At 33.0% G+C, this 25,811-nt stretch overlaps 3 protein-coding genes across 6 annotated transcripts in view; 2 read left to right on the top strand and 1 right to left on the bottom strand.

Annotated features, from left to right (window-relative positions):
• The window catches only part of Hk (potassium voltage-gated channel subfamily A regulatory beta subunit hyperkinetic), a 38,009-nt gene extending 36,915 nt beyond the window's left edge, over positions 1 to 1,094 (top strand). The window contains exon 18 of the mRNA XM_090120220.1: positions 18 to 1,094. The gene's annotated coding sequence lies outside the window, so the exon portion shown is untranslated. The remainder of the gene's footprint in view (positions 1 to 17) is intronic.
• A 5,020-nt stretch (positions 1,095 to 6,114) lies between these two features.
• On the top strand, positions 6,115 to 21,532 carry LOC149910879 (sodium-coupled monocarboxylate transporter 1-like). 2 transcript variants are annotated; one of them, XM_090120183.1, is made up of 13 exons: positions 6,115 to 6,308; positions 10,053 to 10,212; positions 10,911 to 11,028; positions 11,541 to 11,608; positions 13,279 to 13,433; positions 14,649 to 14,789; positions 15,142 to 15,360; positions 15,599 to 15,726; positions 16,268 to 16,410; positions 18,095 to 18,270; positions 18,927 to 19,047; positions 20,354 to 20,497; positions 21,293 to 21,532. In XM_090120183.1, the coding sequence occupies exons 1-13, from the start codon at positions 6,127 to 6,129 to the stop codon at positions 21,443 to 21,445; spliced, it is 1,908 nt and encodes a 635-aa protein (XP_089976309.1). In that variant the 5' UTR covers positions 6,115 to 6,126; the 3' UTR covers positions 21,446 to 21,532. The 2 variants fall into 2 exon arrangements, with proteins under 2 accessions (XP_089976309.1, XP_089976314.1); XM_090120188.1 differs by lacking the exon at positions 21,293 to 21,532 and adding an exon at positions 21,039 to 21,281.
• Positions 21,533 to 21,602: 70 nt separating this feature from the next.
• zyd (sodium/potassium/calcium exchanger zydeco) overlaps positions 21,603 to 25,811 on the bottom strand; it is a 28,405-nt gene continuing 24,196 nt past the window's right edge. For all 3 annotated transcript variants that reach the window (XM_090120218.1, XM_090120207.1, XM_090120211.1), the window contains exons 2-10: positions 25,605 to 25,787; positions 25,104 to 25,291; positions 24,645 to 24,831; positions 24,492 to 24,566; positions 24,146 to 24,423; positions 23,607 to 23,769; positions 23,173 to 23,274; positions 22,670 to 22,791; positions 21,603 to 22,390 (exon numbers count right to left, since the gene is read on the bottom strand). In XM_090120218.1, the coding sequence (XP_089976344.1) occupies positions 22,163 to 22,390; positions 22,670 to 22,791; positions 23,173 to 23,274; positions 23,607 to 23,769; positions 24,146 to 24,423; positions 24,492 to 24,566; positions 24,645 to 24,831; positions 25,104 to 25,283 (1,335 nt within the window). In that variant the 5' untranslated portion in view covers positions 25,284 to 25,291; positions 25,605 to 25,787 and the 3' untranslated portion in view covers positions 21,603 to 22,162. The remainder of the gene's footprint in view (positions 22,391 to 22,669; positions 22,792 to 23,172; positions 23,275 to 23,606; positions 23,770 to 24,145; positions 24,424 to 24,491; positions 24,567 to 24,644; positions 24,832 to 25,103; positions 25,292 to 25,604; positions 25,788 to 25,811) is intronic.

Raw genomic sequence — 25,811 nt, 5'->3', positions numbered from 1 at the left:
ATAACTTCTCTCAATAGAACATGACGGAGTTACCTCGGACACAGTTGTATCAGTATCATCATTGAAAGGCAAACAGCCAGCAAGTGGTGGGAGTAAAGTAAAAAAATCCAAATCTGACTCGTCTCGGTCCCGTTCAGCGTCCTTGCAAAGATCTTCGTCTGGACAATTATCGGGTTCTAGGGATCGCAAAATGTCTAGATTCAATCTAGGCTCTCCTGCTGACGTGTAAACATTTACGATATCATCTGTGTTGTCACTTGGCAAATTATTAATAATATTATGTACATTGGTATCGAACAATCGCAAAGTACCTACTATTAAGTTACGGAATTGAGTGAGACAATTGTGTGAATACAGAGAGTGCCTTTATCTTAAGAGTTATTTGCTCTTTTCAATAGATTTCTTCATTATTTGATGTAAAGGTTTATTTGGATCATTTCCATTCGTTTGTTTTGTAAATTTATGACGAATGCGAAGGTTAAGTCTGTGATCGCTCATGATTGATTAATTGTAGCGATACCTACTATTGTAGTAAGTGTCTATCTAGAGTAAACCAATGAAATTGAAAGTAGATACAATGTATATAATTGGCAATTTTTCTGAGGTTTTAACGTAGAAGAGAAAAACAGATTGTAAATAAAACAAGTAGACGTAGCATCTGTGAAAATGATTAAAATAAGAATAGGGACGTCGTTTAGCTTTTGTTTTTAAATGAATTATTTTTGTACGTATATTTTTTTAATTATTTAAATATAGTATATTGATGTTTTGTGGCATGTAACTACACAACGAGGGTTAGACGTATGGCTATTCTTATTCTAATCATAATAAAGAAATACGTACAAGTTTGATGTCTGAATTAAAACGATTCCTTTGAATACGTAGGTTGTAGGAAGTCATAGTTTTTAATGTTTTAAAGTTTTTAATATCAAGATTCCTATCAATTTCTCGCTTAAGTCAATGCTTATTAACTACTTGTTTTTAATAAGAACTTCTGTATACTACATGTAAGGCTTAATAAAAAATGTGCTAGATTCAAGATAAATCTATTTAACTGTTAAATGTTAGGGAAAAAAATACTTTACACACACACACACACATATTTTTATAATATACAGTAACTTATTCGACTAATGTTATGCGTCACTACTTTTTCACTTATTTTTTCATAAATCTGTATGCATTTAATAATAGGGTAGATACTTATGGATGCATTTAAAGAACCTACTCCTACTATGTGTATACTAGAAAAATTTTTTTTATTTGAACACTATCTACGGATCATTTTATATTATTCTGCAATAATGTGTATATTTAATAATTACTTAATATAGTTTATGTATATATTTACTCTTTAGGTATAGGATTGTAAAATACTTCATAATCATAAGGGACATGTACATTTCAAAAAGATACTATACGGACTCAATGCGTAGATAGATAATTATATTATATTATTATTTCAAATGTGAAATAAAATATAATAATTTTAAAAGTAGATATGCTTGCAGATAAATAATTTACTGCTGAGAATATAATATTATGTCGTAATTCGTAAGAAAGGAAAAGAAAGTGATCTCTCTTTTAATACAGATTTTAATCTCAATTTTTATTCGATTTAATAATAAACATAACTTTACGCACATTTAAATAGGTTGATACTGTCTAATTGAATATTAATGATGTTTTAAAAAATAAGGTTTTAGGCTTGTAATTTGGTCCCGTGGATAATGAATACCTAACCTAAAATTTCTAGCATACCCTAAAATATAGTGAATGTGGAAAGTATTCAATTTTATCTAACATTTAATTCATATACCATACTTTTTATAAACATAGATAAACGGCTAAAGAACTTTAGATAATTAAGCAGTTGTTAATGGTAAGAAATTTAATCAACTTAAAGTAAAATGTAGAAGGAAACCTCTTCTGATGATTGAAATATAGGTATTTGAATATCACTACATAGTATAAACAAAGTCGCTTTCTCTGTCCCTATGTCCCTATGTATGCTTCAATCTTTAAAACTACGCAACGGATTTAGATGCGGTTTTTTTAATAGATAGAGTGATTCAAGATAAAGGTTTTAGTATGTAATTTATTAGGTTTTAGAGAAAGCGGGCGAAGCCGTAAGCGGAAATCTAGTATTATAAAAAGCTAATAAGCTCAAATTTATTATTAAATAGAAGATGTGCTTTCGTAGAAAATAAATGTTAAAATCTAATGTGTTGGAATCAATAATTTTGATGTATTACATATTTTATTGTAAGTTGTTAAGTCGTTTTTAAAACATTATTGTGCTAATATTTAGTCTAAAATATACGGAGTATTAAATACAGCCTAATCATATTTGTATCTCTTGTCTTGAGAATAATAAAACTTAAGCATATTAAAAGGACGATATAGATCTAAAAGTAGATATTGTGCCGGCGTCTTCTGACCCTTAGGAAATAATATTGTGTCCACATAGTTACGGTACTATGGAATTCCACCTACGTAGACGCAGTAATAGTAAAATTTATATACCGAAATAACAATTAATGTATTGCTAAGAGGAAAGAGTGTTATGTAGTACAGGGGCCGTATTATGACCTCTTATTTCCAGACAGTTTACGCCGTAAATTGAACTGACTGGCAAATTCATATTATACCACCAGCTTTCCACACCTGATGCCTGTTTAATGTTATCTAAAAACTGCAGTACATGTCCTGGAAAGAAAGAAATAAAATATTAAATAAAATAAAATATTAAATTATTATTAAATTTAAACACCATTATTAACCATGGCTGGTTATTGCGATCCTAATATGAATTGGCCAGTCAGTTCAATTCACGGCGTAAACTGTCTGGAAATAAGAATAATACGGCACCAGTAGACCGAAGAATCCGTACCTAGAAAGTAAGAAGATATTCAACGCTAGCTATAAAACATTTTAAAATAGGCATTTATTACCTAAAATTGAAACCACCGCATTTAATCACTGTTCTAAATATAGGTAATATTTGTTTCATTATCCCTGAATTTGATGTATTTTTTATGAAATTATATGATATTAAGTGTAATAGTTTTGTAATTCGCATTAGTAGCTGTCGTATTCAATTCGAGCGAAGAGTGAACCGGTACCCACTAGGGAAGCGCGTACCATCTCAGACCACATCTTAGCTTTCCATTAGGCGAGATTGTGGTCAAGCGATTCCCTATCTACAATAAAAAAATGCTAATAGTTTAATTATCTATGCTTATGTACGATGTATAAGTACATCATACTAATACAACACAGTAAAAACAACTTTTAGCATCTTTCCACCTACATTTTAATCTTCCATTTACCACTTTGCACTTTGGTAATTGTTGAAAGTAGTTAAAAATTGTAATATTTCTGGAAAATAAGAAGGTATTATGCAATAATAATTTTATGACAGCGTCTAAAATGACAACTGTCTTAAGTGCTATATATTGGCTTACTAATATTGACGTAATTTTAGCTTGAATTCATATTTATGAATAAAATTGTATACATCTTTGGAGTTGGCAAAGCTTGAGCGGAAAATAATATAGTAATTAGTGTGAAAAGTTTCGTGATTAAAAATTAAAAAAGGACTACAAACTAGAAAATCGTACTTTTAAGAAAAATAAACATGCCAGTTGTCGAATTCAATGCTATACTCGGCACGACGAAACATGATCCCTATGACACTGACAGTTATTCTCAATACACAACATTGTAATGGCGTCACCATTAAAGTAGAAACGTATTGGAGACGTCAAAAAACGTATTACTCTTACGTAGATTTATGCCGTTACAATGATATGAGAAAATATTTCTTCAGACTTTGTGATTACGTCCGTCAAAACTTACATCATTCAGTATTTATCGACTAGTGTAGAAAGTATCCATAAACGTACCTATGTCAATAATGGAAATGAGTGCATATTTTTAAAACCGAAAAATCAAACCAAATTGTGACTATACTTGAAAAATATACATGATTCACCTATTATGATAACAAAAGTTTTGCAGACAAATTAAATGAAGACATCCATTTTCATGATAAAATATACACTAGCGAATACATGTAGGTATAACGGGTTAAAAATTACGAAAAAAGATAAGGTGCATTTTTATTTTTTGGTAAGCTTTCGTTTTACTTACCTACGTAATTCATGCTAAAAACTTAAATTACACAACAACAGCATAATAGACGATAAAAAATTTAGTTAAAAATACAGTTTATAGTATTTGTAAAAACAATATGTTTACCGACGTGGCTGAATGCAAACCACGCCTTTCCCTATAAAATAGTTAAGTATCGACACGACCCATCATACCAACCATCACTAACACGAATTGTCATAGGAATCAAGGTTCACCGTGCCGACTATAATATAATATATGAATATATAGTTTACTATACTATATGTAGATCTGAATGTAGATATAAATATGTGTATAGGATGTATAAGAAGAGTTAACAATACTAATGTAACACAGTAAAAACAGCTTTTAGTAACTTTCCACCTACATTTTAATCTTCCATTTGCCACTAACAATCTGCTGCTATAATGTTTTTATATTACCTCTGTTTCTAAATCATTTGGTAATTGTTAGAAAGTAGTTAAAAATTGTAATATTTCTGGAAAATAAGAAGGTATTATGCGTATCATTCAGCAGTGGTGGCTCAGTGGTGAGACCTCGGACTTCGAATCGATCCAGCGTGGTGGATTATGGCCTGTACCCTCATAGGAGGCCCGTGTCCCAGCAGTGGGAACATATATGGGCTGATGATGATGATGATGATGATTATTATGCGTATAATAACTTTATGACAGCGTCTTAAATGACAGCTGTCTAATAAAGAGCTATAATATATTGGGCATTGGCTTACCAATATTAACCCACATATTAACCTAATTTAGGCTTGAATTCAAATTTATGAATAAAATTGTATGAATGTTTGGAGTTGGCAAAGTTTAAGCGGAAAATAATATAGTTACTGTGAAAATGTTCGTATTTAAAAATTAAAAATGGACTAGAACACAGACATTTTTCTTATGTGATGACTATCACATAAGAAAAATGAACATGTACTTAGTTATATTAGTATAGTATTTACTAAATTTAATATAAATAAAAATGCCAAAGAGATGTTTAATGCGAGAAAATAGGTATTGTATTTAAAACTATTTCTAGTAGAGCTTGATGGTAGAGTCGAGTCTGCAGCCAACTTCAATGAAAAATATTATGATATTACATACTTAAAATATTAAAAATCTATTTTCATATAGGTATCCTTAGTTACAATATTTTAAATTTTGTTAAATGTTATATTGATAATTTAAATACTTTAATGTGACACAAATTGTTCTTATGTATGTAAAATTTATGTAAAAATTTAGCAATTTCGTAAATATGTAATTGTTTATTAGATTTCAGCATATCATTAGCATTATCATGTACCTATTGCACGAAGTTTTAAATAAATAATAAATGTATTTGAAACAAGTTTTTTATTTCTACCCCCCAATTAACTTATAATATAAAATGTACAGTGTACACTTTGACAGAATTTGGTTTTTATTGTATTTTTATGTCTAGAGCGTAGGAAGATGATTTGAACATTTTTATTATAAAAGGGACATTTAATTATAGATAAATCAATTTTATACCAAAATATTATAACAAAAACACAAAATTTAACTCTACTGTCATCCGAATTGAACCCACGATCTCCTTACTAATATACTGAGTTAGATTTCATCAAATAGCGACCGAACACAATCCAATATTAATTACAATATTAGAATTCTAAACAAAAACCCCTACAATTAATACACTAGAGTCTACTAAACATACACACAAAATACATACATAATCGTCTACACAAAAGATACTTTTGCACTTCTACCTTAGAACGTATCTTTCCTAATCACATACAATCACGCCAAACATCACCATTCACCAACGCTAATTAAAATCATCATAATCCGTCCACAAAGTGTTACATTGGCCGGTAACAACTCAATTAGTCCTGGAGGGATGTTCCAATGATTTACTACAGGATAAATATAGCATAGTCCAGTCAATTGTCCAGTAATCGTTGTATGACAACGAGGGACAGCGGTCATGGAAGTGGTGTATTTCGATTGGCTCGACTACCTCGTCTTCGGGGCGATGCTTCTGATGTCTGCTCTCATCGGGGTATACTTCGCGTTCTTCGCGAAACGGAAGCAGAATACCACATCCGAATACCTCATGGGCGGGAAGACGATGGGCATGTTTCCTATATCCATGTCACTGATTGCCAGGTATGCGCTAGCGAATGCTTATTGCACTTTGTAGTTTATGCCTATTGTTTTAAGGCGCTTTATTCATAGTGTTGAACTGTAAAATCAAAGAACTATCGTTTCTAAATGTGTTGTATTATTGTACTTACTGAATGATGCGTTGTTTATAAGATAGATAAGTAGCTTGTTTAAAACGGAAGCCAATTGTCTAGATCTAGAATATTGCAATCGCAAATTGTATTTTAAACACTATATTTTAATAATTTACTCTAAACATACATACAATTATATGAGAGTCTAGTTGAAATTCAAGGTCACTATAAAATCGTAGAATTAGGGTTGATATCTCACTTGTTGAGCACTATGCGAACAGCATGGTCAAAGTGAAATTAAACAAACTACTTCAATTTAGAGCTAGTATTGTTTGTGGAAATTCTTACCTAAATATATTAATGACAACCCTGAAAAAAAAAAGAATTCCCAAGACGTACAATTTTTTCATTGTCGTGAAGAAGCGTCTCGATATCAGGTGTTGGCACTTCCTTTGCTGGGGAGTCAATTGACACTACTTCATTGCACAATGTCCATGCCCATAACAAGACTCGCTGTATTTTTAGACTCGTATTTATAGACCTTAAAATTGACAATTCGACTGCTTTATATGGCAGTCTGTACGTTTAACATGATTCATAAATCCTACAAAGAAATATGAATAAACTGTTGATGGTTGATACTCAATAACGATAAAATGGCTTATCACGTCTCGATTCTAACAATTGTTGTAGAGATAGTTTATAGTATAGAATAACCATAACATATGTATAGTATATTATACTTCTTCATACATAAAAGCGAATATAGTAACAAATATAGATGGGATGCGCAATAAAAATTGCAATTAAATGGGACTATATCTTGAGTTAAATTCCTTGAAGACAACTTTAACCTTGACCTTATACATAGTTCGTAATATTGTTTCAAGATTATTTTCAGTCACAATAACATATACAAATAACAAAGACAGGAACGGCATCGTTACAATAACTAGGACTATTTAAATTACTTCCGTGTTGACTCACGACACAGGTAAATGCAGAGCAATTACGTATATCATCTGGGTCTTGAGGTCTCAAACAAATCGACCAATGCATAAGGGAGCTTTTCCACCAGAGTGCTATGCTACGTGTTTGTCGTCCACAATTCATATTCATTAATGCACATAGCGTAGCACTGGTTGAAACGGTCTCAGCTAAGATATGTTTTTGACGTGACAACGTCTTATAATTCGATAGAGCCAGCTGCACGCACGAAAAAACATGACTCATGCGGCGTTACCTCGCTCTGAGGCGTTCCATGTAAGGCTTGAAGTGCGAGCGAGAGCGCGGAACGAGCGACAAAGAAGCACAATCGGACGTTGTCACGTTCAACTATCGTCAGTAAACCGACTTTACAGACAACCAATTTTTATATTATAATGCGTGCAATGGATGCGTGCTGTAGATTGGTGCTATGTGCAGAGCGGGGCCTACTATCGATACATCGTATAGCTCGAGCTGCGCATCTTCATAGCACATCTTACTCGCACTGGTACATAGCATCGTAGCATTGGTGGAAACGGTCACATAGTTTCATAGTTTCATTTCTAATGTCCTCTTCACAATGGGCATCATTGGATGAGTAGAAGCAATCATGATTGTGTAGATGGCCTAAATTGTGCCTAAATGTCAATGATCTGCTGTAGTTGTTGTTTTGCAATCGCCGTAATGATGGCAAACATCGACGACCATTTGTTGGGCCAACGCTGCCCATTGTGAAGAGGACGCATCAGGCGTTTTATCAATGTACGATATTCGTTGCGAAGATAATACTACTAGTATACACCTTAAAAACACAGTAAACAGAATACAAACAATAGAGAAACTAGAAAAAGTTCGAATTAATTGCATGGACGAAACTACACGTCCGTCAGCTTGTCTCGTCAGTGCGTATGTTGGTGTGAGTGTGAGTGAGCGTATGTAGGAAGGAGCGATACTGTATGCTCATTGTGCTATAGATTTGTAAGAACGCATAGACGTTTGTGATGCTTTCACGCGAAAACCAAACACACAAATATACACACAACATGTCCAAATCATTTAGGTAGTTAATAATTAAAAACATTTCTTTTTTAATTTTTCATTGTTAATTTTAATAAATCGGAAGTTATTTTTTTAATTATCAAAAAACATAATAATGTATCAACTTTTAAAAGAAGGCAGTTTCTGCGATACCTAAAAGAAGATACCTAGCTAAATTTGCTACTAAACACTATTTATTTAAATATTTGGATTACAGGATAAATAATTACTTATAATTATATAATATCACATTAAATCAACAAAGTGGCTACGAATTCGGCGTAGCAATGTATGACCGTATAGTATGTATGTACTATAATATTTATCTGTGGTATGATGAAATCACAACGAAATGCTTGTTAGGTCATTGAACTCAACTCCTTATTTTGAGGTATTTATGCTCCTTGATAGGCATTAATTTGTTTATTTTTAGCATATTACATCACTTTATACATTAATACTGTAGACATACTTAGTCTTTTGAAACGGATGGATGGATGTCTCTAAAAAATATAAAAATATGAAATAGGCGCTAGTAAGCATGGTTCATCTTGAAATTACTGCACTGCACAAATAATTGCACAGTAATAAGGTTAAATTTTGAACAACACCTAGATATTATGTGCCAACGCGACCCATATAGGATGTTATGATTAGCACATAATAATATGAAGCACGTTTAAACTATTTTATAGGCTCTTTCGACACATCTCCTCTATGTCTCTTTTTTTATATTGGTATGTCAATCTCTATATTAATATTACTAGCTGCTCCGCGCGGTTTCACCCCCGTGGCTCCACTCCTGTTGCCCGTAGCGTGATGAAATATAGCCTATAACCTTCCTCGATAAATGGGCTATCTAACACCGAAAGAATTTTTCAAATCGGATTAGTAGTTCCCGAGATTAGTGCGTTCAAACAAACAAACAAACAAGCAAACTCTTCAGCTTTATAATATTAGTATAGATAAAAACTGAAGAGTTTGTTTACGTTGCATACGTTGCTACGCCCACGCTACGCCAAATACGTAGCGAGTTCTATGTCACTAAATAACACAGCTCACTATACTAACTGCGGATTTTCTTCTCGTTTACATAATAATAATTAATGTCACCTTGTTACCTTGAAATCCTGCACAAATTATCAACCTGGGATTGATTGATACAATGTCTGAGATTAAGTTTATTAGGAAAACTCCTGTGACTCGCTTTAAGCTTGTAGGATCCGTAGAAGGTTGGAGTGGTTCCTGTAATATAAACCTCAATTATTACCTATGTAGCATTTGTTCGCAACTCAAACCTGCTTCATGGTAGCTGCTTCAGGTATTTATCTTACCATACAGCGTACTATAGAATAAAATGAAGTTTACGTGTACGTATACAATATAATCAAAATGCTTATAAGTTGGTTTAAGTATCGCCTCTATAAATAAGCTGTATTCAGAAAAAGACAATAACAATAATAATGCCTCAAATAATGCATGTTGTATTTGACTGTAATTGGATCTACATCTTTCAATGCACGCTTATTATGTCAGAGTCTCAATAACATTAACAAAAATATGATAAAGAATAAATCGCGTTTTAAATCCCATCCAAATTCAATTACTTTCTAAAGGAAAATAACACATAAAACCAATACTTTTTCAGCTACGTATCAGGCATTTCACTACTCGGTCTTCCAGCAGAGATGTACACATACGGAACCCAGCTGTGGGCGATCGTACTCTCCGAATGGGTCGTTTCTGTCACCATTGCCATCGTGTATTTACCTGTGTTTTATAATCTGCAAATCACTTCTACTTATGAGGTAAGGTATAATAACAGAAATTGAAGAGAGTGTTTTTAGAAATAATTGAGTCAATTCAGCATATTTAAAAAGTCAGTTACCATGTACTGCTAAAACTGACTGAACCTATATAACACATAGGTATTATATTAACAAATTAATTGCTTATTTAACTGACAGATAAGCCTAAAAATATAAATAGAACTAATGAAATTGACTATGAACAAACAATGCATGTAAATAAAGAGTTTATCTCTATTATAACATACTAGTACAATAGTAGCATAGTATAAAACAAAGTCGCTTTCTCTGTCCCTATGTCCCTATGTACCTATGCTTAAATCTTTAAAATTACGCAGCGGATTTTGATGCGGTTTTTTTAAATAGATATTTTATAGTTTTAGTTACAATTTATTATGTTTTAGACAAAGCGGGCGAAGCCGCACGCGGAAAGCTAGTAAATTATATACTAAAACCTTCCTCTTGAATCACTTTATCTATTAAAAAAAACCGCATCAAAATCCGTCGCGTAGTTTTAAAGATTTAAGCATACAAAGGGACATAGGGACAGAGAAAGCGACTTTGTTTTATACTATGTAGTGATGATACAAAATTATTGAATTTTCACTTAAGGCCGCGTTTCCATCTGCAAGAATACTTCCGCAAGAAATGTCCGACAGTCTGTCAATACATTATTGTTGTATTGTTGTTTTTTTTAGTACTTACGACTTCGCTTCAATCAAAATGTGCGGCTCTTGGGATCGATAATATTCATCATCAAAATGATGTTATACATACCTATAGTAATATACGTTCCAGCACTTGCTTTCAGTCAAGGTGAATTGTATTTAATATTCCTAGATAATATTATAGTAATCAAAATATTATTATTTAAGTGAGTCATTTTATATTATGGATGACAAACCTCTTGCAATTTCCTACAAAAACGATTGAACTAATTTCAAAGAACATGTTATTGATACACAATTTGTCGACAACCATACATACTATAAATTCCTTTCATATTTTTAATTATTTAGTATACTAGCTTTCCGCCCGCGGCTTCGCCCGCGCATACAAAGAAAAACCCGCATAGTTCCCGTTCCCGTGGGATTTCCATGATAAAACCTATCTCATGTCCCGGGGTAAAAAGTAGCCTATGTCCTTTCTCGGGTATCAAAATATCTCTATACCAAATTTCATGCAAATTGGTTCAGTAGTTAAGGCGTGATTGAGTAACAGACAGAGTTACCTACTTTCGCATTTATAATATTAGTATGGATTTTGTAATTTCGTGCAAAAATATAATAATTTAGGTCTTATAATAACAAATTTCTTGTCCATTCTAGTGACTGGCATAAATCTACATTTGATTACTCCAATAGTTTGCATCGTGTGTATCTTCTACACTACATTAGTAAGTACAAAGACGTTTTCTTTAATACTCATTTTAATAAAAAATCCAAATAACCAATTCAAGATCAAATTTAAAATAGCATGCATCTAGAAAACAGAAATATATTCAGCTTCTAAGCCAGATTAGAGTTATAATAAAAGTTCGGTTGACACATTGACCGAGCTATTTCAATTTGACCGCTGTTGAATATTCTAAAAGCGATTCCCAACAAAATTATTTATTCACGACTGGCCTGAATCTCCCCTCCGTCTACATCTCGTCTGACCAGAAGGTCAGGCCAATCAGAACCCGGAATATCACATCAATTTGTTGTCTAAGTATATCGAATGGAATTAATGTTACTAATGTGTCTTGTGTAACTAATCTTGAGTACATTACCGGCATGAGATACGTTAAGATATCTTCTTATATATAAAAATGAATCGCAAAATGTGTTGGTAAGCGCATAACTCGAGAACGGCTGAACCGATTTCGATAATTATTACACCATGGCATTCAGAGGTGCCTTTAAATATCGAGCAACTAAATGTTGGAATAATTTGCCTCCACCATTACGAAATAAAAGCAGTTTGCCGAGCTTTCGTAATGGATTCAAAAAACTTATAATACAGCAACAAATCAGCCAACCTTAGTTGCTCTTTAATAAAATAAAAAAAATATCTGTATATATAACTATGTATATAAAAATAAGGCAATATTATCTTAGTCTATTTATTTTTACTTTATCTGTTATTTTATTATTTTTATCAGTGTGTTGAATTTTTTACCTTAGAATAGTATTAGCATATGATATATAAGTAAATAGTATATTTAAATATTCTTATGTATACGCATATAATGGATGTATAATATTTTAAAATGTGTATTTAGATTTATAATTTATTAATTAATTTTAAGTAATTTATAATTTTGTAGCACCTATCACTGCAAACGTCAGTTGCGATATGGGAACCACTGAAAATCAGTGCTGCGGCTCTAAAGCCACAGATTTCCTGAGTGGTATCCCTATCCAACACACATATATTCAACCACACAATACCTTTGACCTATTGTTGTATTATGTAAATGGCATGCATACTTCTTTTTATTGTAATTTTCATATTGTTTTTGTTCGATGCATGTTACTTTGTTGTTTTTTCTTTGTATGTTTTATTTCTTTTATTTTTGTGTGTTGGATTAAATGTTTTTTCTTTCTTTCTTTCTTTCTAATTCTTTTTTTATTATATTCCTTGAAGTACGAGGATGGTTTTTATGTAGAGAAAACGTAAACATGTACCACGGGCGAAGCCGGGGCGGACCGCTAGTTTCTAATAAAAGTGTAATTTTATCAAATACTAGCGGTCCGCCCCGGCTTCTCCCGTGGTACATGTTTATGTTTTCTTTCCATAAGAACCATCCTCGTACTTCAAGGAATATTATACAAAAAGAATTATCGAAATCGGTCCACCCGTTCACGCGTGATGCCGTGACCAGCCCTCCTAGTCTTCTGTTAGCGTAGCGTAGCGTTTAGGTTTTCTGTTAGCGTAGCGTTCAATAGAATAGACTACGAATGTATGAGATTGACGTAAGCTGTAGATAAACGTATCTATTAATTAATATAATTTGCCAATTCTATCATAAAAAACATAAATCTAAACTAGGTACCTACAATATTCTGCGACTAATTTCAGGGTGGAATCAAAGCTGTAGTATGGACGGATACGTTACAAACAATCCTAATGTATTTTGGAGTGATATTTGTCCTAGTGTATGGTACATGCCGCTTAGGAGGAATCAATGAGGTTTTCAGGATAAACCAGGAGGGAGATCGGTTGGATTTCTTCAAGTAAGTTTTGTACAGACTCTGTTGTGTATGTGCACACTGAATAGACATATCATAACGAGTGATGTGAGTATAAAATAATGTTTATCCGTTTTACACCAATAATTTAAACAAATTATAATCGAATCAAATTCTGACGTATAATATACGAATATTAATAACTAGCTTTCCACCCGCGGCTTCGCCCGCTTTGTCTAAAACATAATAAATTATATACTTTAACCTTCCTATTGAATCACTCTATCTATTAAAAAACCGCATTAAAATCCGTTGCGTAGTTAGGGACATAGGGACAGAGAAATGCGACTTTGTTTTATACTATACCCAGATATTTGGGTCAGAATATTCAGCTTAAATATTTTTATTTAAATACTTTATTTCATAAAGTTTCAACCATGTTTCAACAGAGAGCTGAAGGTTAAAATATATTGTAAGATAAATTTTATATTTTCGTTACGAATATTTTAAATACTTATATACTTTTAATATTTTATATTGTTGAATTATATCTGGAATCTCGTATGTGTATATAATGTAATTTACGCGTAATTTATGTAGTACATTAACATTTAACACCATGTAATAGGTAGGATTAATCTTAAATTACAATTATATATCTCGTAAAATGATAAACTGTTGAAAAGTTTTACTTATTGCTGGCTTGTCTTGCGACCTCCATGGTACATTGGTTAAGATTGGAGAGATTTAGAGTTCTTACAGACGAACGGCAAGTTATGAATGTTAGAACGCTAAGAGATTAAGATTCTGGTTAAAGGTTTTATTACTCCCTTACAACATTGTTATAACTAAAGCTCACACATAGGCTGAATGTCGTATTAGAAAAGTCATTAAGTTTAGACGCATAAGGATATATGAGTCATCTTTACTTTGCAGCACGATTTTTTGCATTACAGTTTGAAAAATCATACAATATATCATACAGAATACGATTACACAATTTGTACGATTTATAAATTTAAAAATTATTTAAAAAAATTAATTATTAATTAATTATTAAATTTATACGATTACACAATACAATCATTTTATTGATATAATCGGTGCCAATTATAAATTCAAACTTGAAAATATTCAACCTTATTATATCATTTTATTGCTGAAAATGTACAAAACAATATTATAATCAACAACGTCTTAACAGTGATCATTTACTTTATTTTATTGTAGCAAAAAGAGTATATTATAACTTTATTCTAGCATGGACCCTGACCCCACAATCCGCCACACGTTTTGGACGACGGTCGTCGGCAACTACTTCAGTTGGCTCGCGTCATGTTCCGTCAACCAAGCCATGGTGCAACGATGTTTGGCGCTTTCTTCCTTGAAGAGAGCGCGCATGTATGTATGATGTAAAAATTGCATAGCTTTTATATTTTCAGTCTATGAGGTGGGTCAGCACAGAACGAGTAGCATTGCGAAGTAATTACTTCACGCGATACAGCTCGGACAGGGGAAAGCGGCGGCACATGCGCCTATTATGTATTTTTTTCACCGAATAAGTTAATTAAACAATTTAGATATACTTCGTCGTGATAAGACGGAACAACACATCGCGAAACATTTTCCACGCGATGATGCTAGCGTGTGATTGTGGGTCGACCGAGGAAACCCGCCATTTTCCCCAGCCATCCATACACTTGCCAGGAACTCCGCAAAATTGAACCTCTGCATGAATCTTACAATGTTCTAGAACAATCTTCATCATGGCAGCCGGTATCTATATAATCGTGTCTCTCTGCTGCTACACCGGGCTGGTGATCTATGCCACGTTCGCGACCTGCGACCCGCTCACCACGGGGGCGATTCGGAAGAGTGACCAGCTGCTGCCATACTTCGTGATGACCATCACTGGGTCGGTGCCAGCGCTGCCTGGTATCTTCATGAGTGGCGTGTTTAGTGCTGCTTTAAGGTACGTAGTTTATTTTTGTGATTTAATTTTAAAGTAAGTTATTTATAAAGCAATCGTTAATAGACATTTGGAAAACCTGTAGATAAGATGTAGTATGGTATGATGAGTTGAACCACTTTTAAAATGATCAGTCAGAAAGACTTTGAATTGATATTTGTAAGGCAATTTACTAGATATTTGTCATCTCATTAATATTTTTTTGTGAAAATTTTCAAATTACGTTAGGTTTTTATTTTAGTTCAATGTCTACTGGTCTAAATTCGATGTGCGGTGTAATCTTTGAGGACCTCATTCGGCCGGCGTATAACAAACCCATATCTGAAAAGACTGCAAGTTTTATTATGAAGGTTATTGTTGTTGTTATAGGTAAGTATGAATAGAAGTAGATAAATGGTGTGTGTTTATCTTTTCCTATTTTGTTTTCTATGCACTACATATAATATATTAGATATTATTATTTAGTGAACAATTAGAATGAGAACATTGGACGTAGTTGGTATAACCCTTTTGACTTTTCGAGACCAATGAATGAATAACGCATTTGTTTGTAAAATGTAAATGACTATAGGTAATTAAATTGTTGTAATGTTCGTAATTCCTAGAAAGATTACAAACAGCAATATTTTTGTATGTTTAATGATACGCAATGTAACCATTATAACATGCTAGGTTCATACCAATTATTGTGTTTTAGCAATTTTCATAAATTGCTAAAACACAATAATTGGTCTAACCACAAAACAATTTAAACACAGTTTAACTTTAAACCAGGGATCTGTCACTTTAATGGTTGTTTATGTGAAATACGACAAAACCAGATTAAAGAGAACCCGCGCTTGAAGTTAAACCATTGTTTAAAGTTTTTTGTGGTGAACAAAATATGTCTTAAGGAACCAATTATTTTTAGGAGCTACCTGCGTAGCCCTAGTATTTCTGGTAGAGCACATGGGAGCCCTTATCCAAGCCGGTAAAAGTTTAGCGGGAATAACCGCTGGAAGCCTGCTGGGGCTTTTCACTATGGGACTGTTTCTACCTTGGATTAATGCGACGGTAATTTATAAGATTATTATAATACTAGCTGTTCCTCGCGGTTTCACTCACATTGCTCCGCTCATGTTGGTCTTAGCGTGATGATATACCTATAGCCTTTCTCGATAAATGGGCTATCTAACACCGAAATAATTTTTCAAATCGGACCAGTAGTTCCTGAGATTAGCGCGTTCAAACAAACAAACTCTTCAGCTTTATAATATTAATATATAGTATAGATTGTATATGTAATGTTATAATTTATAGTATATGCTACAAATTGAGAACAAAATATAAAATATATTTACCTTATTATCTAGGTACGCTATGATTAGAAACTCATCGTTTTTTATAAGGACGGTAAGAAATATTCTCGTCAAATATTGTTCTACTTATATATTTTGTGTTTCTTTAGTTGGGAATAGTAAATCGATTAGATTTTTATGAAATTACCTATTACAAAAAGCAATAACAAAATAAGCTGAAAATTTCGCTTTGTAAATTCATTTGCATTTTTTAAATTATGACGTGTTTATTTTAAATTGCAATTATTGCAAAACAACTGAAAAATGTCACGATAAAAAAATATTGCGTATGTAGGTACCTTGGTAGGTACGTAACAAGGAAGAAAAGGAATGGTATTTGACATTGTTCTTTCATAACGGGCAAATAAACGTAAAAGAAAAATAATTTGGAAAATCCAAAAGTGCACGCCTCATAATTTTTTTTTAATAATTATTTATTAATTATTATTTTTGTTTATTTAATAACAATTAAACCACATCGAATCAGACCCTGAAAAATGAAAGGGTTCTATTCCTGAGCATACTCAAGCGTAAGAGAAAAAAAAAGACTCGATTAGTAAAGTATTTCGGTCGCTATCGTGTTAACAAGAAAAAGGATCCGCACATACAGACACACGGACGTCCAAGACAGAACTTTTTTAAACTGTTTTTTAACTAGTTTAAATAACAAAAATGACATCAAAAATATCATGAACGTTAAAAATAGTGTTTTTTCTTAATATGTGTGTGTATGTATTATCTTACAAGTGCAATGTATGATACATAAAGACATTTTAAGTTTGAAAAATCAGATGTTTTGCGCGAAGTGACAGTAGTACCCACCTCAACGCTTCGCTTATGAGGCGTGCAATAAATTACCCGATGTTGTTTACGAAACTGTTTCCATTGTAATACTTCTGATCTTTTCAGCTTTTGAAAGAAAAATAATAAAGTATTTACGAAATATTTTGGTATTCAGATTGTTTGCGCAGTCAATTAGAGTAGGTGAAACAATTTTACTATGCCGGTTCATATAATAGGTTCATGGAAATAGAACGACAAAAATCGAATACTTTATTTGGAAATAAAAATCATCTCCATCGTTCCATCAGTTCCATCGTTACAATATTGTATTCATTGAAAAATGGTTCGTATTGGTTGAGATGGTTGTTAATCATCTTAATAGATGGCGCGCGGTGTGCCCCTTACACAAAAAACTGAAAGAATAGAATAAATTCGATCGCTCTGGCGGGTCACGAGTGTCTGAGTTGGTCAAGCATCCGCTCTGCCGTCCATCGCCTCGTGATCGAATTTTTAAATCTTTATAAATTTATATTTATAAAGCATTTGAATGCCATAAAACCACAAAATTTTAATTCAATAAAAATCATTTTTTATTAATCGTTGTTACTGTTACCCAGGGTGCATTAGCAGGCGGTACTACATCCACACTTCTCGTGGGCTGGATCTCCCTGGGCACGCAAGCTGCCATGATTCGTGGTGACATAGTTATAGTGCCCAAACCAGTCACTGTCTCTGGGTGTGAGGGGAACTTCACCTTACCCACTACCACGCATTCTACTGTTGAATTTGACAGGTAAGGAAGCTACAAAAACTTAGTTCTTTTAGCTATTGCATAGCTTTTATCTCAGACTTTGAGCGCGGCGACCGAATGTAAAAATTCCGTAACGAAAAAACCTAACATCCCCCACTCCAACCAGCACAGCGATGCGATGCTATGCAATAGCTTTACCGTGACAGTCCTCCAGTGCCACACGTATTTTTTTTATGTTGGAATTGACAACGGACCTGTTGAGCCTCTTGACGCTTAGCAACTACCGCCTGCGTATTAATATTGTGTATTTTTGCAAAGGTCTACTTTTTCATTCTGCTTTGTGTTCTATTCCGATTTTCATTGAATTATTTCGCAAGTGATGGTTTTCTTATACGAAACAAGTCATGTATCTAATCAGATTGTAGACAAGGAGCGTAATAATTACAAAAAAGAAGATATAATTTTTTCACTTGACCAGAATTCTTATCACCCTTAGACTATTCCAATTAAAACAATCTATATATTTCCTGCTGAAAATCGGCAAAGAACATGCAACAGTAGATACATTTATCAAAGGAAATAATCGCTTAATAATAAAACATACTCGTTTGCATGTTCTGTTTTAAACATTCACAACGATATTATTTAATGGTTTTGATGTTATTCGTATTGACATTTATTTGATATTCCTCTTCCAGGTCTGGAACGTTCTTCATGTATAGATTGAGCTACCTCTACTATACTTTCATAGGCATGACGGTTTGCATCATAACTGGAGCCATTGTTTCCTATTTTACTCAACCTAATGATCCTGCTATGGTAAGAAATTTTTAAATCCATCTACTTAATAATATTAGTTAGTTAGTTCTTGATTCTTTCTAAAAACTAGGAAAAGTTCACTATTTCATCAACATCATCATCATTGTCAGTCCATATTTGTCCACTGCTAAACATAGGCCTCAGTCATAGCACGTCATTGAGCCCGGTCGTTCGCTCGCGGTTGTCGCTAATATATAATATATCACTACATAGTATAAAACAAAGTCGCTTTCCCTGTCCCTATGTCCCTATGTCCCTTTGTACGCTTAAATCTTTAAAACTACGCAACGGATTTTGATGCGGTTTTTTTTAATAGATAGAGTGATTCAAGAGGAAGGTTTATATGTATAATAACATCCATTAAATAGTGGAGAAGTACTGTTATTTTTGAGGTTTCTAATGTGATGTCGTAAAAAAATAAATTTTTTCCGCTTACATTGCAAACGCAGGCTGAACCCTACGAGTTTTATCAAAATAATGTACTAAGTATTATACACATTGAAAAGGTCCACAGAAAAGTCCGCGATGGTATATGTGTCTATCTCTTATGGATAACCCACAATAACTTTTTTTTGTCATTTACTTTTTACGACAAATAATGGCTAATTTTCGAAGCGATTTTAACCAATACAGCATTAATCCTTAACCAATTAAATACCTTGGAAACATTGTTCATTTAATATAGATCTATATGGCCCTTTACACCGTATGATTTAAGTGAACATTTTCGAAGATATTACAGATTTAAAAATTGCGGGACGTAGCGTTTGCGGTGGGTACCGACCGGCCGCCCGGTTATCTATTTTATACCCGTGAAGCCGGAGCGGGCCGCTATGTTTTTATATACAACGTTCACAGTTTTTCTGTAGTGTATTTAGTATCAGCATTGCACCCGTGCGAAGCCGGGGCGGGTCGCTAGTTATTTAATAATTGATTGTTCACTATTTGGATAACTTCAATACAAGTTGAATGTTATATTGGATTGTACCATATTTCAATTATAACATAAGTTTTACGTACAGGCATTTAGCTACTATGTATTCTGTGGTACAGGCTCAATTACCATGTTCTATCCTTTCAAAAATTTATCAATCGTCGTGGTCAGTTATATCTCTAACAGATTATATAACCAGTTGATAAAATCTCATATATTAATATACTTTATTACTTATTTATTTATTGAATTTAGTTTATTTTACTTAACCCATTGAGCCCCGAACGGCACGATCGGTCCACGACACAATAGATTTTCTATCGTGTCTGTGATTCCGGGGCCTGAGTTATTAAAAATAAATTATCAATGCAGGTTCACAGAGATCTGCTAACACCAGTTATCCATCGATTCTTACCAGCCCAAAGTCCGAACTGCAGACGACCACGGCTCACGCAACACGACATCGAGATACACGCTAGAGAAATGGAGCATTTGTGTAACCAAGCTGCTTTCATGGTAACCTTAATATTTATTATATATTAATATTTTAAACTAATACTAGATTTCTAGTCAGATCTTTTATGGTATTATTATTATACCTAGATGTCTATTGATATTTCTGTGGTACTTATAGGTCTGATGTTTTCATTAATTTGATATTTCATTCTCAATTCTTAACTTGTGGTTATTAGAATTGTTTATAAAGTTAAGATCTGCATCTCTCATCTGTAATATATTTCTAGAAAAATAAAACCATATTTTATTTTCTATACTTCACTATTCAACTAAACAGGGAGATGGTTTCCATCTGTATCTTGTTTAAATGTGTATATTTTTTGCAGGAGAATATTAGGCTTTTATTCAATAATTAATTTATTTTATTTTGATCTAAGCTTCTTGATATATAAGAATTTAATTTTAGAATAATATTGATCTGTTATATATTTAACATCTTATTCTTATATCTTATAGTTAACTGACTCTCTCTTGCTTTTATTAATATTTATATATAAACTTATTCCCTTCCTTACATATCGTTTTCGTTTTTACATTACAGAGAGAGAACACAGCAGACATCGACCTCTTATCAAGGAAATCCAAAAAGAATCTCGTCCAATGACCATTCTTGATCTTTTCTTATCCATAACAGACTTTAGTTCTTAGGTTTCTCTTTAGTTACTTTAAAAGGAATCTGCTTTTGCACTTTGTTCTTGTATAAAACACTTCCTATGTCTTTTGTATTTGATCGTTGTTATTAAATATTAAAATTTTGAACCTATTTTTATTTTTCATCTGAACTGTTGTCAACAGCTTTACGAACGTTTGGCTGCATTTGACGCAAATAATGAACATTACGAAGATGATTTGCCGCCTGTATTTAGTCATCGTTTTCGCCTAGAGCAAATCCCAGAATCTACAAGTAAGCAAGATTTAGCAAGAGAGAACAGAGAAAAATTGTCTTAAATATTATTTATCAGAAATAGTGAATCAGTAAAAACTCTGTGAAATATAGTTCTATATATTTATTTACTATTAAAATGTGTTACAATAACATCAAGTGATACTTTATTTACAACAGCGTCATGAAAAAATATGCAATCAATTGTTTTATTTTTCCAAATTTTACGTAGCGGCGAACTGTGAATGCTAATCATTCTAATTACATAACAAAATAAACATCTAAGATCTTACATTTTTGGTCTCTAAGATAACAGCTATCCATAAACACTATAAAACTTACATAACAATAAAATTCGAATACAAAATTGAGATTCGTATTTTGTCTATTATATTAGTTATTTTGTCTAGTATTAACTGTTCAAATTCATATTACAAAACACAATCTAACCATTAACACATAATAATACAAAAATAACTGAACTGAATTCTCTATCCTTACTTAATTTTCCATTTCTGGTAAATGGGATAATCTTAATTGTATGAAATCATAAAATAACATCAGTTACCAAAGTTACTTCATCGATTTGAATACCACAATCCATTGACATATAACTAGAGAATTCAGCAGTATTGAGGTTTATTAAAATAAAGAGAAAAAGCCAGCTTACGAACTAGCTTATGGATAGCACCAAAATGGTGACTTCTAAAGAAATCGATTACAGTCCATACTGTTACTGCACTTCACTGGCTGGTAACCCCTCCGTTCAGTACGAGTCACAGTTAAGACTTGAGCTCGTTTCTCCTGCAAGTACGTACGTTCACCGGGAAAAATACATTTAACTCGATGAGCGTAGCCAAGACAAGGAACATGGCGTACATGCCCAGACATGCCCGACCCACTGCGGCGTCCAGCTTGAACTTGTTAAACCAAAACGTCAGATATAAAAGCAGCAGCGTCGATAGCAACGATATAGCTGAGTACTCCAGTCCCATAGAGTTTATCTTCACCTAATAAAACAATCACACATGTACATAAAGCACGTTAAGAATTAAATGTCGCAATTGAAAAATCGTTATTTTATTTCCAGTTATGACGATGTCCTATTTTATATCTTGCAAAATAAAAGAAATTAGGTAAAAGGCAATGTCCAATCACTATCATTATTATTGTAATTTTATATAGAAGATGGTCACAACTGGAGATGGGCCCAAATTTGCCTTGCAGTTAATATGTACAGTCGCTTAGCAGTAGAAAACATTCGCATTAGACACTTGAAATTTTCTAACCCAATAATGTCCTGGTTCTGCCGGTGTGAGTGAAGCCTTGATCAGCCAGGGCAGACCCAGACATAGAAGAATGTCGAAAGTATTTGATCCAATTGAGTTGCTGATACCCATAGATCCGTGACCTATAAAATTTATACGTATAAATGTACGTTACGAAATGTTTAGGCATGTAACGAATGCATAATTAATTACACACTTAGCTAAAACAGATAATTAATATCATAACATTTCGTGAAAATAACTGGATAACCATTGACAATTTAATTAGTTCTAACCACAGCTCGTGAAATACTTATCGAATGTGCTCGTGAAAAAAATATGTGGTTTTCATTATTGAATGCTTAATGTTAAATGACATAAAATCTATTTCATCAACTAGAGGTATACTAGTCTAACAACTGGGGCATAAAATTGATACATTTGCGATCAATGTTTTAGGAAATAAACTTAAGTGATTATTACTAAATCCTAAACTATTACATGGAAGGAAGAATTTATATTACCTTGTTTAGCAACTATGACACTTGAAACAGCCTCAGGAACGGATGTACCAGCTGCCAAAAATGTGATACCCATCACTGAATCGGGTATCATGAGGGTGTCACCTATTAAGAAGATGACCACGTTAGTACGACATAATTAACAAAAGCTAACAGCACAAATTTTTAATTTAATTGATTAAAACAATAAAAACACATAACATCATTCTAAACAACATGTTCTGCTAAGTTCTGTCAGTTAAAATCACAATAGTGTTTGTACTTAGGTTGTGTTAAGTCTAAAGATGTTAAATTGGCTATTTCTGATTTGTTCAGGATATCGTGGAACTTTACCTGCTTCTTTTTAAATGAAAAGTAAAATAATATTTGTTGTTGAGGTTGATTTTTGTCAAAATTATAACCTTTATTAATAAACGATTATTAAATAGAAAACTTACCAATGATTGTAATCATCCAAGCTACGATGTAGGATAAAGAACCGATCCAAACGATACACATAAGGAATGTTAGAGGAAACCAATTCTTAAAACGCGGCTTCTCGCAGTCTGGTATCGTGAAGAGAAACACTAAATGTATCGGCCAAGTAATAATCCAAGTTGCCTATAAAACATATTGTAATAGTAATATAAAATGTATTGATGAAAAAATGGACATATCTATTAAGTGTAATGAATTACTGTTGATTAATTAGAAGTAAAATATATTTAAAACATTATTTATATTACTTTGTGTTCTTTTTTCTTTGAAATACTCAATATAATCAAGTTATAAAACTCTATTATTCGGATTATTGTTTCTTAGATACTTAAATAAATTTCATCTAAACTTAAATTTCCTGAATATTTTCAATTAATTGATAAAATAAAGAAATTTTTTGAAGTCATTTGTCTAAACAATCTGTTAAAAACTTATTACAAAATCGCAAAAACAAGGTATCATATTCTGCACTCGTGTTTGTAAACGCTACAATGTATACCTTAGTGAGTTTACTTCTACCAGATGGCCACTTCCACAACGAATGCTCATTTTCATCTAGCGCTTCCTTATTAGTGTCAACATTTTGATTAACTTCATCTGAGTGGACAATCTCCATGTCACCAACATTAACGGTCGTATCATCGTTGACCTTGCCATCATCTATCGTCATTTTCTTATCACCGCTGTCTATAATGATTTGGCCAGCCTTTATATTACCATTGTGTTGATGATGTTCAATGATTAAATCACTTTTATTATTTGATTTATCTTTTTCATCTGCAATAAAGTTATGGGTGATTTTGGGAATGTGTGGTTAAATAGAAAGTAAAAATAGAATAACGAACCGATTTCAACTGCAACCGCGTTTTCGTTCTTTTCTTCGTCTGATTTTATCATGTTGGAAACACACTTCCAACTTCCTGAAATATTGTTTCCGATTAAATGTAAATGTAAAAGTTAAAAGTTTGAATGATACAATTAATCGATACAATACTTACTCTTAGCAAAGTTTTGTATGGACTTATCGTAGTACATTATACAAATATATACTCCGTATAAGAGGACCAGCAAGAACGCTTCGTACCATTGTACATACTCATCGTGCATGATGCAAATAAGTATTGAGACTGTGATACCGTATGCGAGACAGTCTCTCGTTAGAGGCCACCAATCTAATGGCACAACCTGTGGCGAAATACATAAATGAAAACTTATATTTGTTTGTACAGGAAAAATTGTTTAGGTATTCTGCTCGTTCGCTTAGGTATAACTTCAATAGAATGGTGCTAAGTTCATTATTCTTCGATCGCGAATAAAAAGTAATTAAAAAGATACCGATCATAGACCGCAGTCTAGTTTTTGACGTTTCAACTACCCATAATCGACCATGCTCTAATGATCTTCAATTTCCAATTTAATAAAAAAAATTAAGTTGAAAATTACATAAATTTCATTACCATTCCCGCACCAATCCCACAGCAAGCGGCGACCGCAAGTATGTTAAACACAGCTGAACCTACGATGGTGCCTACACCAATGTCTCCTTCTGTGATGAATGTACCAATCACATTCACGAACAGTTCTGGTGCAGATGTAGCAGCCGCCATGAATGTTGCACCGGCCACATCATTAGTCATATTTAGGGCTGTAACAATAACATATATTGGAAAAAACTATAAGTAGCAATCGTTAAGAATAAAATCTTAGCCAATATCCTTTTGGTAGCACAACTCTACTAGGGTAGAGAAGCAAGGAAGGTAGTAGGTATGTACTACCCAACCATCTACTTATAGTATCCAATGGTTGGTTTAATTCAATACAGTTCACTCAATTGATTAGTACCAAAATTCCTTCAAACGTTTTCAACTAATTGTAAATAATCCTAAAGCTTATTATACAAAAGGTCTGGTTTTCCAATCAAATCCTACAGTTTAGAAAACTTGGCCACTCCTACGTACCTGTGCATATTCTATCAACAGCTGGAACGAAGAACTTGTCACAGACCACGGCGAGAGCCAGGAAGAGGTAGATTGATATAAAGGCGTGGAGTACGATCGCGCCATGCTGCCTCTGCAGTTCCGTGAACAGGCCCGTCGGGAAGTCATCTATAGCGGGTGGTGTGCAGTTACGAATGTACCCATCTGGAACACAATGTTTCTCTATAT

Source organism: Colias eurytheme, chromosome 1 (genome assembly GCF_061535395.1).
Source record: "Colias eurytheme isolate Ceu_HAF_F1 chromosome 1, ilColEury1 Martin Lab GWU primary, whole genome shotgun sequence".
Classification (NCBI taxonomy): Eukaryota; Metazoa; Arthropoda; class Insecta; order Lepidoptera; family Pieridae; genus Colias; species Colias eurytheme.
This window is presented reverse-complemented; position numbering and strand designations above follow the sequence as displayed.

Coding starts and splice junctions, on each gene's coding strand:
- LOC149910879 (XM_090120183.1), top strand. CDS start 6,127: ATGGAAGTGGTGTATTTCGATTGGCTCGACTACCTCGTCTTCGGGGCG. Junction 15,361..15,598: donor GTGTTTAGTGCTGCTTTAAG/GTACGTAGTTTA, acceptor TTTTTATTTTAG/TTCAATGTCTACTGGTCTAA. Junction 18,271..18,926: donor TCTACTGTTGAATTTGACAG/GTAAGGAAGCTA, acceptor TTCCTCTTCCAG/GTCTGGAACGTTCTTCATGT.